This window comes from Apteryx rowi, unplaced genomic scaffold (assembly GCF_003343035.1).
Source record: "Apteryx rowi isolate R43461 unplaced genomic scaffold, aptRow1 scaffold_2, whole genome shotgun sequence".
Taxonomy (NCBI): Eukaryota; Metazoa; Chordata; class Aves; order Apterygiformes; family Apterygidae; genus Apteryx; species Apteryx rowi.
Window position 1 is genome coordinate 4,574,908 of NW_020448307.1, and position 13,608 is coordinate 4,588,515.

Below are 13,608 nucleotides of genomic sequence, written 5' to 3' on the forward strand. Positions count from 1 at the left end.
AGCCACAAATGATAGCTTGCTCCAGGTTGAAGGTTCTGGCAAAATGGGCCTGCATTTATTAGTGTTGCCAGTTTTGTTTCTGCTGTTACCATCAAAATTCTCATGCAATTTACTGTTGCTAAAAGTCACTTCTGTTCTAACTGAAAGGTAACTTCTGGCATTATATTAATGTTGCATTTTATAGTTTTAGTGATTTTTATTAGATTTGTTTTTAATATCATGTGCTGCTGTTACGGTAAGTACATTGTCCTTTAGGAATAAGTGTCAGAACACTGGCCTGTATAAAGTTCTGCTTTTCCTTCCTAAGTAGGTCTTTCTGAATGACTGCAGTAGAGGTGATACATTTGGCAAGAAACCTTTGGATAGCTGCCTCTTCTCTTCACTTTCCTATTATTCCTTGAGCAGCCTGTACTGCAGAGCTCTACCATATCCTAGCTAATACATTTTGTCTATTTGTTAGGCTTTTCCTAGCTTCACTGGCCTGAGAAGGCTTTCTAAACCCCCATGCCTTCAGTGTATAACACTGGGATGCAGTTTGGTGTCAAAGGAACTAAAATAATCAGAGGAAAGTACAGAATGGGCACCTGATATGCCAGAGATTTGTAGGGTCACTAAAAAATACAAGTTGTAGTGAGAAGTTAACAGTAATGCAGCTTTTCTGCCACAAGGGCTGAGCTCTTCTCTGGACTTGTTGACTTTTCTGACTCCCTGTGAGGGCTTAAATAGTTGTTGCTAATTTCCTGGTTAGGTTCTCCTGTAAATGCAAATTCCAACAAAAACTCAAAGCTTCTCTTTTCCTTTCCTGGAGTCACTTTTGCCATCCTATAAAGACATCAGTTGCTGTGGCATGACAACTTCAGTCAGCATCTCTTTTGCCTTTTGGAGTGTTCCAGTAAATTTCCCTCTTGCTTCCTTCAATCCAGGTGCTTTTCAAAACTATGGTAATTTCCTTTTTTTCAGAGTTGACCAAGATGTAATGCAAAGTTTGTAAATTAGCCTAAAATACAATGTTAACAACAGCTACTGGTACTATAAAAGGTTACCCAGATGGTACCTGGAACATATATTAATGTTAGGGCCTTGCAATATTATATAAAACCCAAAATATTGAATCAATAGTAATGTAAACTGTTGTATTTTTTTTATTTATTCTGGGTAAAAAATTCCTTTTCCCGTCATCCATTAAGGTAGACTGTCCACATGAGAAGAAAAACAACTTTTGGATGCTGAGATGAATTTATTTTGAATTTACTACACTTCCATTTTATATTTTTTTTCCTTTCCCCCTTTCGAGATTTTTAGTAGGATCTGAGCGATCGCAGTTCTCAACGTGAATATGAGATGTGATACCAGGAAATACTCTTTGCATTGGGAGCATTCTCCCAAGGACTTGCCCCTTAGCAATTCTACCGCTGTATCTAATGGGATGGATACAGAGCAGTTTTACGCAGAAACCTGGTAAAAACAAGAGAAAAAATCCAAATGTCTGATAAAGCTTTTTTGGGGGGTGGGGGAGTAGCAGTAGGGGAGATAATGAAAATAGCCAAACACTGTGGTCATTGAAAATAAAAACAGTAGTCAGAGTTGCTGGATTGCTGAAGGAGGGAAAATGGGAAGGAGGTGGAGTGAGGATGGGGATTCTTGGTTTAGGAAAGAGAAGAGCTTGAAGACTTTATACAGAATCAAGCAAAACTCCTCTAAAACATCCTATCTCTTTAAAAACTATTTTTGTTTTTTTCCTGCAGTTTTGGTCCCAACCTCAGTACTTGCAGAGAGAAGAATAAATAATAGGTCCTGAAAATGAGAGCTTGCCTAGTTATGTTTAAGAGTGGGTGTCCTACATTTGGATTCTAACATAGCAGCAAAAAGTTCTGAATGCAAATGGATAGAAGATGCTGTGTCTCAAAACACACTTTGCTTCACTGCTTAGTTAGGTGCAAGGGGACACATCCTACGGGAAATTAAGATAGAAAAACTAAATGAAAAATAGCTGTTTACCTGATCCACTGATTTGGACTCCATCATCAATGGCATTTCCATTATGAAAGATTTTAATGGGTCCAGAGAGCTGGCCGGAAAAGGGAGCATAGACTGTTGCTCCGTCAGCACAGATGACATCCACACCTATGTGCTTTCCTTTACCATTGCGTCTGAAAAAAGGTTATGTTAGTAGTAAGACAGTGTTGGCAAAGCAGACTGTGACTGAAGAATCTAAATCATATTTTTATTAAAGTGCAGATTATGTAATGCCCTGTAGGATTTATGATCTGTATTGTTAGATTTGCAGTTCTGTGAATTGAGAAACAATGTTTCTTACAAGCCTTTAAATAGAACTGTAGAGTAGCAGAAATGTTGATTGGAAGGTACCTCTGGAGCTCATCTAGCCCAGCCTTCCACCTGAGTCAGTGCTGTTCCCAGCACTAGCTCAGGTCAGCCATGGCTTTGTCTAGCTGAGTCATTAAAAAAAAACTCCAAGACGGATTTTATGACTTTCATGGACAGCCTGTTTTGGTGCTGCATCACCCTTATAGTGAAAATGTTTCCTACTTTTCAACCTCAGCCTTCAAAGTTATATTTCAAAATGGGTTTAATCATACTTAAATTCTATTTCAATGGAGTGGCAACAAACTCGTGCTAATTACAGTACCTTGGAGCTCCGTAGTATCCACAGCCGTATTTATCACACCCTCTTATCTCGTTTGCAATATTCCCAGAACATAGTGTAGCCCAGTATTGATCTTGTTGTGGAAATGGTGAAACATCTTTGAAATACAGAGACACAAGAAATCAAAATTATCTTCTGGGTTCTGTTTGTTCTGATGCAACTCCTGGGTTCTGATGCACATTTGTGAATACTATGTTTTCATTTTAGTTAAGTAGAAACATACTGGAATTGTTGATATCTTCCACAGAATTTGTCACCCCTTTGGAAGTATAAGTAGAATGTACATCCAAGACTAGATTTTATTGTTTCATCATATAGAGCTATCTAATTTAAGGAACATTCTTTAAAGAGAGAAATTCAAAGGGATTATCATGTTTCCTAGAGTGTAATCTCTTTACAAAAAAACTGAGCTCTGTTTTTAAGTCCAGCCTAATGGCACTTCAGTCCTCAAGTGTTATTCTACATTACTACCAAAATCTTTAAACTTGTATTTGTAAAGGATCATCCTAAAAGCTGAGGATAGCATTGCTGTTAATCAAGGACTTGATATTATTCAGTGTTGAAACTGGAATATACGGTCAGGATCTGCAGAAGATTGTGGGTCTTACCTTTCCATCAGATTGACCTATTCAGAACAGAACTCTGCTCAAGAGATTATTACTCCATCTGTAAATTGACAGTAGCTTGCATGTAAAGAAACTTCCAAGTTTATTGGTGTAGACTTTGAAGCCAGTCAGTGTGGAGAGCTGGGGATTTGCTCCTTGCAAAAGTGTTATTGCTATGTAAATGAGTAATGTTAAACTAGAGAAGATCAGAACTTTCTCCTCTAGAATGTTCATTTCTCTAAACTGTGACCTTAATTAATATAGTGGATACTTATTGCTGATCTTCAAGTCACTGTGAACAGCAGTGTTTGGAATCGAGTGTGTTTCAGAAACTGAATTGTCCTGTAATGTCTTCATACCATATGTCTGTGTATTAAATGGGGGATGTATTCCTGTATCGGCTATTTCCTGTGGCCATGCTGATGGAGAGGTAACGCTGCTCCTCTTTGGAAATTTACCCTCAAGACCTATGCAATTCAGTAAAGACAGCAATTCCTAATTCATAAGCTAGCTAAAATGCAATACCGAAAACATTGCTAGTAGTTAAAAGAATACAAACAGAAGTGTCTGACTCAGTTTGGAGAAGGGGGATGACTACAACTGATAAGCTGATACATGTAGCTCCTGTCTTTAATACTGTCTACAGTCCTATTATGCTGTATGTATAAAGCACACTTGCTTTCTCTTGGATGTTGCTATTAGAGCCTAAGACAGAGGAGAATCTTGCTTTTAAATGCTCATGTTCTTATCTTGAATTAAGTATACTTTCATTCATTATACCTTTTTTTTTTTTTTTCTTCCCCCCGCTCTTACCAGGTTTAAGTAGATCAGTAGGATCAGAGCGGTCACAGTTCTCAACATGGATGTGAGACACAATGCCAGGAAATACTCTCTGCATTGGCAGCATTCTTCCGAGTTCTTGCCCCCTCTGGATGGTGCCTTGGTATCTGATAGGGTGAATACAGATGAGTTTTACGCAGTAACCTGTAGGAGGTAGGAGAGGAAGTGAAGTCAGGAAACATCAACTACATCTGTTCTTGTGGGGTACAAGAGATCTTCCATGCTGGCCTCTTGCTGGAGATTGCAATGATGAAGCAGAAATACAGTAAAGATACTAACAATCCTGAAATCAAAATTCTCTGGATTGCTTATGGAAAAGGGGAAAGAGAAAAAGAGGGTTAGAAAATAGGGACAGTAAGCATCCTCTCAGCAAAATTGAGGGCATATTACTGATACTTTTACTGTTTCCTTTTTTTAATTTTGGGGGGTAATTGGTTTTCTTTGCTACCTGTTTTTCAACTCCCTCTTCTCTCCAAGAAAAGCAAAGGAAAAGGACTGCATTTCCTGCTAGTGATGACTTGTGATGTTTGTGAGCAGGACTGTAGTTGTATTTAAATGCAGGAACTAGAGAGACATGAGAGTAAATGACAGTTTGCTTGACTTGAAGAGCTACAGAAATATCTTACTCAGGTAAATAAAATGATTACTTGTGGGCGCTTAAAAACACGTCTGCTGTTATTACTTGCCTGATCCTCTGATTTGGACTCCATCATCAATGGCATTTCCATTATGAAAGAATTTAATGGGTCCAGAGAGCTGGCCAGAAAAGGGAGCATACACTCTTGCTCCATCAGCACAGATGACATCCACACCCACGTGCTTTCCTTTACCACTGTGTCTGAAAACAAATATGTGATTAGTGAAGTCTCTGTCAGGCCTCACACTGTATATAGATAGATCAGTTAGCACACTGCAAGATCTGAAGCTTGTATAACAATTTAAACTTTTACATCTGCAAGGAAGTTGGAAAAAATAGTGGCTTCAATCCATCTGTAATTATTGAAAATTGTTCGTATTAATCTGACCTAGTTTAAAAGAAGATAAGATTTCAAATTTTAAGCACATTTTTAACTTTCCTGTATTCATGGAATACTTCAAACAGTTATATAAAAGTACCTTTGTTCTACACACACATATATCTGTGCCAGTGTAAAATAGAATCTTATGTTGGGATTTTTTCATTTAGAAATTCAAAAGTTGAATATTGAAGATGGGCACTTTTTATGGGCCTTGAAGGGAGGAGAAGAGAGGAAAATGCGAGGAAGGCAGAAGTCATTCTGCATATAAAAGCATCTTTCAGGGAAGTACTATAACCTGCTCTGTTATGAGGTGCCTACTTACAGACAATGATGCTGGCAGATCTTTAGCCTGTGTAAATTAGTCCAGTTGGCTTCATGTAAGTTCTGTGGGTGTATGTCAAGTATCTAGTCTATGAACAACAAGAATAAATGATGCCAGTTCTTGCAATACTTTCCATTTCCTTTACTACTTGGTGCTTTTTTGATTCTGGTCTGTAGTAGTAGTGTGTGACATCAAAAATCTGGCTGCTAATTCATGTAGTGGTTTGGCTTCTTCACCCGTGCATCCCTCAGCAGAAGTGACATTAATGAACTTCAGTGAGATTTCTGAGTAAGGTCTCCAAAAGGGGTAAGGACAGGTCCTATAGACAATAGTATTCTGTCATTCTTAGCATAATGGGTAAAATAATGCTAATGATTGCTAGAAAGATGTCACCAGTGTTTTTGTGTATTGGTCTTAGATCCTGGTGAAAGAAGACAAAATGGCAGCAAACCTTTGATTTTTTTTTTAAAGGGTGGTTAAACTCTACAAAGTTTCTCTGGTTTGATTTAGAAAAGCAGCAACAAACTTTTCTGCAAACTCCCAATACCCCCCTGTTTTACCTGTCAGCGCCATAACCGCCACAGCCGTATCTATCACAGCCTCGGATTTTGTTGGTAGGATTCCCACTGCATATCTGTGCCCAGTGTCTGTGTTGTTGGGGTGGGTGCGCATCCCACTGCTTGGCAAAAACTTTATGAGCAAAAGAGGAAAATAGGGAAAATTGAACCACGTTCTTAGTACTATACAATAGAAGTTGTTAAGCTGCAAGATACACAATGTGCTTAAAGTAGAAGATAAATGTCATGGCTCTTCCATTGCATGTCACCTCTGCTACTCTGTCTCTGTTCCATGGAATACAGCTTTCTCTTTAATTGCATGTTAACATGGTTGTGGGATTTTTATCCTTCTATCCCTAAATTCCATGACTGAAATCTAGTATCCCTTATTCCCCCAACCTGGATCATTCATTGGAATACACTTTGCATCAAGTCCTGTGTCAAGCTGTCTCACTTTAAATATTTATTTTCTTCAAGATAGTCACAGCAGGTAGAGCTCCTCTCTAAGCAGCAAGAATGGGTGTGTTTAGAGTTTTCCAGTGCTAGGCATATGGGGAAAGGACATAGGATAATGGAAGATAACAGCAACCTCTGAATCTGAACATGTGTGAGGAATAAGATGACAAGTTGCCAAAATGCTAAATAGCAGTGAAGTAGTAGTTAAATTTATAAAAATGAGTGAAAGTATTCCTTTCAACTCCACCAAAGAATTCCACTACATATTTGTTAATGCTGGGAATAGAAACATGTCCAAGCTTGTCAGTCTGAATCTAATATCTAAAAGATGTGGATTTACTGTAGTAATATTCTTACCCATGCAACACAGTACTGGTTTCCTGACCATTCATGCTGGTGCTGATGTCCATTCTTTGTAGAGAATGGTTCATGGGTTGTTAGAATTTCACAAAATGTATATATATATATAAGAACATCATAGAACCTGTTACATAGATCTGATCACTCTCCTAGACGTCTTATGTCTTTAATTTTAAGGTACATTCTCTAGAAACAAAGCAAAGCTATAATTGCATATTTTTAATCCTAGTTTGTGAAATAAGTTAAACTACTTTCCCTTTTTTGCTTTTCATGAAATCTCTCTAAATGCTTCAATATGATATGACACTAACTTCAAATGCACACCCATGTTTATATTTTGTAATAGTTATAATAGCATACATTACAATAATTCTTCATAAAACTAAATTGAAAAACTTAGCTTTAGCATTATATATATTGGAGTGAATTTCACTGATTTCTTAGTGTCTGCCTGAGAAAAATAAAGACAAATACAAAATAGTAATCTCAACTCACCAGTGGACACCAAGCTGACCAAAGTGATCAGACTGAGAGCTGACATTTTGTAGCCGTTCCACCGGTGTTCCTTGATCAAATCAAAGACATCGCGTAGTAGCTCTCTTTGGTATTTATGTACTTTAGAAAGTGCAAGTCCGTTGTTTTGGCCAATCAGTCTTGAGCAAAGTATTACACCTCTGTGTAGACAGTATTGCCATATTAGGCTGTAAAGATGTCAACAAACTTAACTGTTGTTAGAGCTGGTTGGGAAAGATAAAATAATTGGCCTCTTAGCACACAATAACAGATGGAAACAGAGCAATCCCACATTTCAGGAAGCTCCAGTTGAACTGTTTCTCAATTTTTCTTCCTCCTCCTGAAGTAAGGGCACACTTAGGCCAAAAATGGTAGGAACGAAGAATATGGTCCAGAGACTTCAGTTGGAGGGAAATGGTGGGCAAAACTCCACGTAGTGTCTTGTCACTCACGTGCATAACCAGTTTGTCCTTCTGCATTGCTCATTCCAGTACCTCCTCCTCAGGTGTATATGCTCATTAGCTTTCTAACTGAATGATAGAAAACACAAGATGGTGTGGTGTTTGGTTTACTATGAATATGGACTTAAATTAAGAAAATCAGATGCTTTTGCAAGGAAAAAATTTTTTTCCTGTTCAACTGAAGTTATTAGCTAGTCTGGACTTAAATTCATTAAGTCTTTTGACTGAAACCCTAGTTTTTTAGAAGAAAATGCTTATCAAAACTTATCTTGAAGTTCTAAAATAAACAGTTGCAACCAAAGTTGCACTTGCATAGCTGTGACATGCAGTTAAACTTCTGGTGTTGTATGACTGGCCACCTTCAGTGTCTCAAAAGCTGGAAGAACAGCCTCCTCTTTACTCCAGTGTCCCAATAGACTGAATGATCATCGATTTTAAGCATTGATATAAAGCAGGAAAATTCAGCTAGGAGGAACTGATAGAGCTAAACCTCAGGATGCATCACAATCTGGTGATTAGAATATTCTCTGGAAAGGTGGGAGACCTTTGCTAACATCCACTCTCCCACTGGTTTTCAACCTCTTCTTAGGTTTTATGTTTCATTTAGTATCTGCATTATTAATAATAGTAGTAGTATCTTCATTTAGTAATCTGTATTATTAAGTACACTGTTTTGTGGGGTTTTTTTTTAATTATTCCTTCTAGTTTTTTCTGTGGCAGTTATAGAAAAGTGTTAGATTTTCTTTATGGGCAAGTCTTAGTTAATGAAAAAGTTAAATGAGTCATGGAACTTTCACATAAACTATCCTGTATTCCCAGTTTTGGGAACCTCTGGAAGTCCTGCAGGTTTTTTGCAGAGGAGAAACAGACGTCTCTCTGCAGCCCTTCTAGTTTGCAAAGAATGTCTCTAAGCCTGTTTTCTTGAAAACTCCATGGAACAGGCAGCAGGAGACAAATCGTTTGCTCATGGTTCCAAGCTTTTTTACAGCCAATATTTAGCCCCAAACCAATCTTTCAGTCCTCCCTGGGGTTATTATCAGTGGCTTTAGTGATTTTGTCCCTGCTGGTTTTTCTGCCATCCTGCCAGAAAGTACTGCTGTTTTTCACTTATAGCCACCAAATACTCATTTAAAATGTTAGGCTCCCTCTATCTAGTTTTGATGGGGCTTTTTGTTCTGATCTGCTCAGTGTAATGGAGTCCAGGTATCCAAATAGCACAAGGTGCTGGCAAGAGCTCTCAATGGATATCAGGATCTGGGGACACTGCTTACCCTGAACTTAAAGACAGGGGTGGCTTATGTGACAGAACCACCTTGCCAGAACGAGTCGTAGTCGCTGCAAGTTGAGAGGCTGCTGGAGGTGCTGTGAAGCGTGTGCGTACTATTATTTCCAGCTTTCCAGGCTTACTAGCTTTAATTTCTCAAGACACTTAAACTGCGCAGATGGAGACCTGCATCCCGCTAGAGTGAAATGATTTGAGACTTAAAAGCCAACTCCAGACTACTATTTCTTCATGACCCAGGTCCCTCACCCCTTACTAGACCTCAGCACAATTTGAGTGAAATTCTCTGAATCTGTTGGATCTTAGACTGTGTGTATTGGTTGAGTTACCAAGGAGCATTGTGAAATTCCAGAAGTCTTTAAAGTTTCTCCTACAACTGTCTTTCAGTGTAAAAATATTATGTACGGCAATAAATTTCTACAGCTATTGTACTGTCTATCACCTATTTTCAATCCTCACTCATCTCTGTGGGTGAAAGAGCTCCGACCCCTGCTTCAAAAGTGGTTCCGTGCAGGAACAGAAGCACTCCCTAATAATAATAGTAATATTAATATTAGTAATATAATAATAATAATTTTAGCTCTGTTCAGCAAGGGAGGCAGGCAGTCTGTGTGCCGTCTTTCAGTCAAGGGAGTTGAATTCACCTTATCTGAGAGGGATGGTGTAATTGCAAAAGATGAAAAGCAACCTAAGCAACAGCTGTAACAGGAGACAGGTTAATCATTTAAGAGTGGAGACAACAGGGGAACGTGATCTACCTGCACCCCGGTTTGACCGCTACGTGCACATTACGTGACTGTGTCTGCATCCTGTGTAACCAGAGTGGGGCTGTTCGGAATTTCATAGGATGTAGGTGTCAAGGTATTGCTGAGCTTAGTTAGCTAGATATTGCACTTTTTTTCTACTAGAAACAAAATCATTTAAAAATGAATAATTTTTGACTGTTGTCCGGCCTTTCTCAGTTGTGGGGCCTCCAAACATGGTTTCTGCGATAATGATCTCTATCTGCCAGCTTTTTAGTCCTGGTTTTACTCCAGATTGCCGGTTTGCAGTAGTAGCGTTTTAAATATCTCATTGTATAAATTTTACCCAAGGCACACCTGTCTTAAAACACAGTTTTACAAGGAAGGAACTGCTGCACCTCAATCCTCTCTGCAAAGTCTTTTGAGAAAGCAAAGTTGTGTATAAAATAAGCCAGATACACCGACAGGTGAGAGACCAGAAGTACAACTGTGTTGTAGGTGCAGAGAAATTGGAAGAAGCTTTGCTTCGACTACTGGTTTGCAATTTGGTATTTTGTAAAACAGCTCGTAGCTACCTGTTTGTCATTTTTTTCCACCTACATTTGTGTTATAGGGCTTACTCCAGACTGCTAGTAGCTGTGTATGTGTGCTTTTTATATTTCCTTCCTAAGAGATCTTAATAGTATTGGGTCTTGCTCAATTCTTTCTTAAATGAATATGTCAAAATGTCATTTGTTATAATAATATAACTAACACACTTGTGGTGAAGTATTGGTCTTAAAAAATTAGTTTTCAAACGTATGATATTGTAGTTGAGATTTAGGGGGGGATTCCCTGTCTTTACTGCGTGGTCTGGCAGGGGTAGACCTGTCACCTCGGGCGGCTGGGCCTGAGGAAGCGATGAAACTCCTCCGTTGGTGGCATTCCTGTGTTGGGCAATGAAGATGTTAATATAGCAGTTGGTAGGTGCAGTTGTGAAAGAAACTAATTGGTGACTTAGCGCGTAATAACAGAAGGGTATGGGACAATCCTCCACCAAGTTGCAGGGCCCTCGGGAGCTGCCGTTGCACCACTTCCTTTCCTGCGGTCGGGAGGATTGGGCAGAAGACGGAGCGAAGTCAGCGCACGGTGCTGCAAGGATCCACGCGAGGAAGAGACGGACCAACGGAGCACATTGGGACCGCTGTCTCTTGCCTAAGAGGTGCCTTCCCCGTTTTGCTGCTTGTGTGTCAGTAATGACTTCCCTGGCTATACGAGCCCCTTATGGGTCTCCTAATGGGAGATTCTTCTTCCCTAAGAAGAATACCTCTTTTCCTAGCCGGCTGCGCGTCGTTCCCGAGATACTGTGACTCTGCTTTGTAAATCAGGTTGTGTTTTGGGGGGCTGACGGGCAATACCAGTGAATTGCACGTTGCCGGTTCCCAGGACTGTTGAACAGGACGGTGCCTACCTTGCACCCTGAAATATTAGACTAGTCCTTCCTAACACGTTGAGAGCCCTGAGACTTTGATGGAAAGGGGATGGAGATCGGTTATCACAACTGTACTCTGGACTCTTTTGACTCCCTGTGGACCTGCTTTACATAATAGCGGTCTGAACAGGAAATGTTTCATGTTTTGCTTGGGAAAACAATAAAATGATAATGTTGTTTGAAAAAAGAGAAGCTTCGTTCTGATATACTTTTCCCATTTTTGGCAAGTTTAACTGAGGAGCTGGAAGCAGTCCTTTGTTTCCAAATTTAATGGGGCGATAATAATGTTTGTGTCTGGGTATTACCTCTGTTTCTGTAAATATAGCTGGTAAATCTTTCTTCTCCCAGAATTACTTGTCTCAAAGCTATTCACAGATTTGTTTTCAGTAAATGAATTTTTTCAGTAATTTGAGTTTTCGGTAAACGAACTATTTGACTAAAAAATAAAAACAGGAAAGGTTTATTTAGCCCTAATTGTTGTAATAGTGCTACAGTTATGAAGCATGTAGTTGAAGACGTAAGGAGCTAGCGCAGTCCTTGGGGTGTGAGAGAACAGCAGGTCCTGCCTGTAGGAAGAGCAAGATCCAAGACTTTTCCGACGTTGTCGTCAGCAACAGGAATCGGCCAGTGGCTTTCGAAAGGTATTTCACACATCGCTCTCCTACTGTTCGCTGCTCCGATAACCCAAAGTATGTTTTGCTCGTACCCCAGCTGGGAAGCATTAAAGTGATTCTGCTTCGGCTTTGCGTAGTGAGCAGAAAAGAAAAGAAAATAAGGCACTGCCTCGTTTGCAGAGCTGCCTGGTTGGCAGCCACGGTCTGAGGGACCGGTTTGAGTTAGTTGCTAACGGGAGGCCCCAGGGTCGGTGCCTTTTAATATGTATAACGAAGAAGCTTGAAAAAGATTCCTCATCTCTCTCAAACAGAATGAGCAGGTGGTAAGCTAGCCATGTCAGGCTTGATTTTTCTTGGTAAAACAGTCTGTAATATGTCTGTCTTAAGTACAGAAAGAAGAAAAGAAATTGGAAGAAAAAATGATGTGATAAGCTTCTTGGAGGAAAAAAACCTAGCCAGAAAAGTACAAGAGGCCCCTGGGAAATGGTAGTGGACATGGTGGGTGGAAGCATTAATTCATAATTAATTCCAAGGTTAAAGGCAGGGCCAAACCCTGAGCAAATGCAAAACTTCACAGCTAAGGCCTGCAATTTGATTGCCACCGTGCTGCCGTCCTAATTTTGTTTCCCACCAGTGAGGGCTGGATCGTTCGATCGTTTCCTTTACACATGTTACAGCTCAGTGGGATTCCACTGACTTCCATAAACCGATGATTTAGGCCACAAATTCCTTCCTCTTGCAACCTCTGTGGGGTTGCAGCCGCCATGAATTAGGTAAATGACCGTCCTGAAAGCTTGCGCATCTTATTGCTTGGTAAAATTACAGTACCAGAACTGTAAGTTTGCTAGGCTTGTTACTAGGTAATTGGAGAAGGTAAATCTTCTTCCTATCCCTGGATATATTTTACAGAACACTTAACTTTGCTCTTCTCGGCTAGTCCAGCGTGTTTAGTGCGATGCTCCAAATCAATCTGGAGCATTTACTTTCCAGGTGATCTGTGTGCATTATGTTATTAAAGAACCTTAAAAGCTGTTTGTCTGGCAAATGAATAACGGACTTAGTGTTAATCATAAAATCAAATTATGCTTTAGAAATTAGCTGTCGAAGAATTTACTTGCGCAATCAGCAGCGTGTGGTTTTCATGGTGAAAATCAAGCTGGCACAATGTAAAACAAATTGCACGCGGTATTTAATCAGCCTTATCATCGCTTGAGTAGGCTGAGATGAGATGAGTTTTGTCACAAAGATGAAACAAGCTTTAGCTATCGGGCTCAGATTGTAGTATCCCCGAAAAATCAGCAGGTTGCGCTAGTTGATCAGCCAAAAGACATGTTTGGTCATGTCGTGTTAAATACCTAACGTGCTGTAGAACACCTAAATATATGGCCTTTATCTGCAGCTTATACTTACGTATGGAAGAAAGTCGTGTTCTTGTGCACAATTCTGATTTAAAACTCCACGTGGAATTTCTTTTGCCTTTATTGATGTGATTGCCAGGCCTGAGCCATGCAGGTGTTAGTTGGGAGGAGGCAGGAACATAAAAGGAGACTTTCTGCTACCTATGTCCTGTCTTCTGAGAAAATGAACCACTGGCTGAATCCTCCAAAAGCCCTTTAACACTTGGAGAAGTAGAAGGGAATTGCGCAGATTTGGATTACAGCTGGGGCAGTTTGGACTTCACAGGCTGGGATGAGGCTTGT

The 13,608-nt window shown here is 39.7% G+C and overlaps 1 protein-coding gene across 1 annotated transcript; it reads right to left on the minus strand.

The window, feature by feature from the left end:
• Nucleotides 1-1,212: 1,212 nt before the first annotated feature.
• LOC112964747 (myeloid protein 1-like) lies at nucleotides 1,213-7,495 on the minus strand. Its single transcript, XM_026063239.1, has 7 exons — nucleotides 7,320-7,495; nucleotides 6,012-6,141; nucleotides 4,797-4,948; nucleotides 4,084-4,254; nucleotides 2,648-2,762; nucleotides 1,999-2,150; nucleotides 1,213-1,455 (listed from the first exon to the last, which is right to left on the minus strand). Exons 1-7 carry the CDS (start codon nucleotides 7,363-7,365, stop codon nucleotides 1,265-1,267), a joined length of 957 nt encoding a protein of 318 aa, XP_025919024.1. The 5' UTR covers nucleotides 7,366-7,495; the 3' UTR covers nucleotides 1,213-1,264.
• Nucleotides 7,496-13,608: the final 6,113 nt, after the last annotated feature.

Bases quoted from the DNA above. Each gene is read 5' to 3' on its own strand.
- LOC112964747 (XM_026063239.1), bottom strand. From the start codon at position 7,365: ATGTCAGCTCTCAGTCTGATCACTTTGGTCAGCTTGGTGTCCACTG. The intron at 6,142-7,319 runs GTGAGTTGAGAT...TTGCTCATAAAG, and splicing joins GGTCAGCTTGGTGTCCACTG to TTTTTGCCAAGCAGTGGGAT. The intron at 2,763-4,083 runs GTAAGAGCGGGG...TGTATTTCAAAG, and splicing joins TACTGATCTACTTAAACCTG to ATGTTTCACCATTTCCACAA.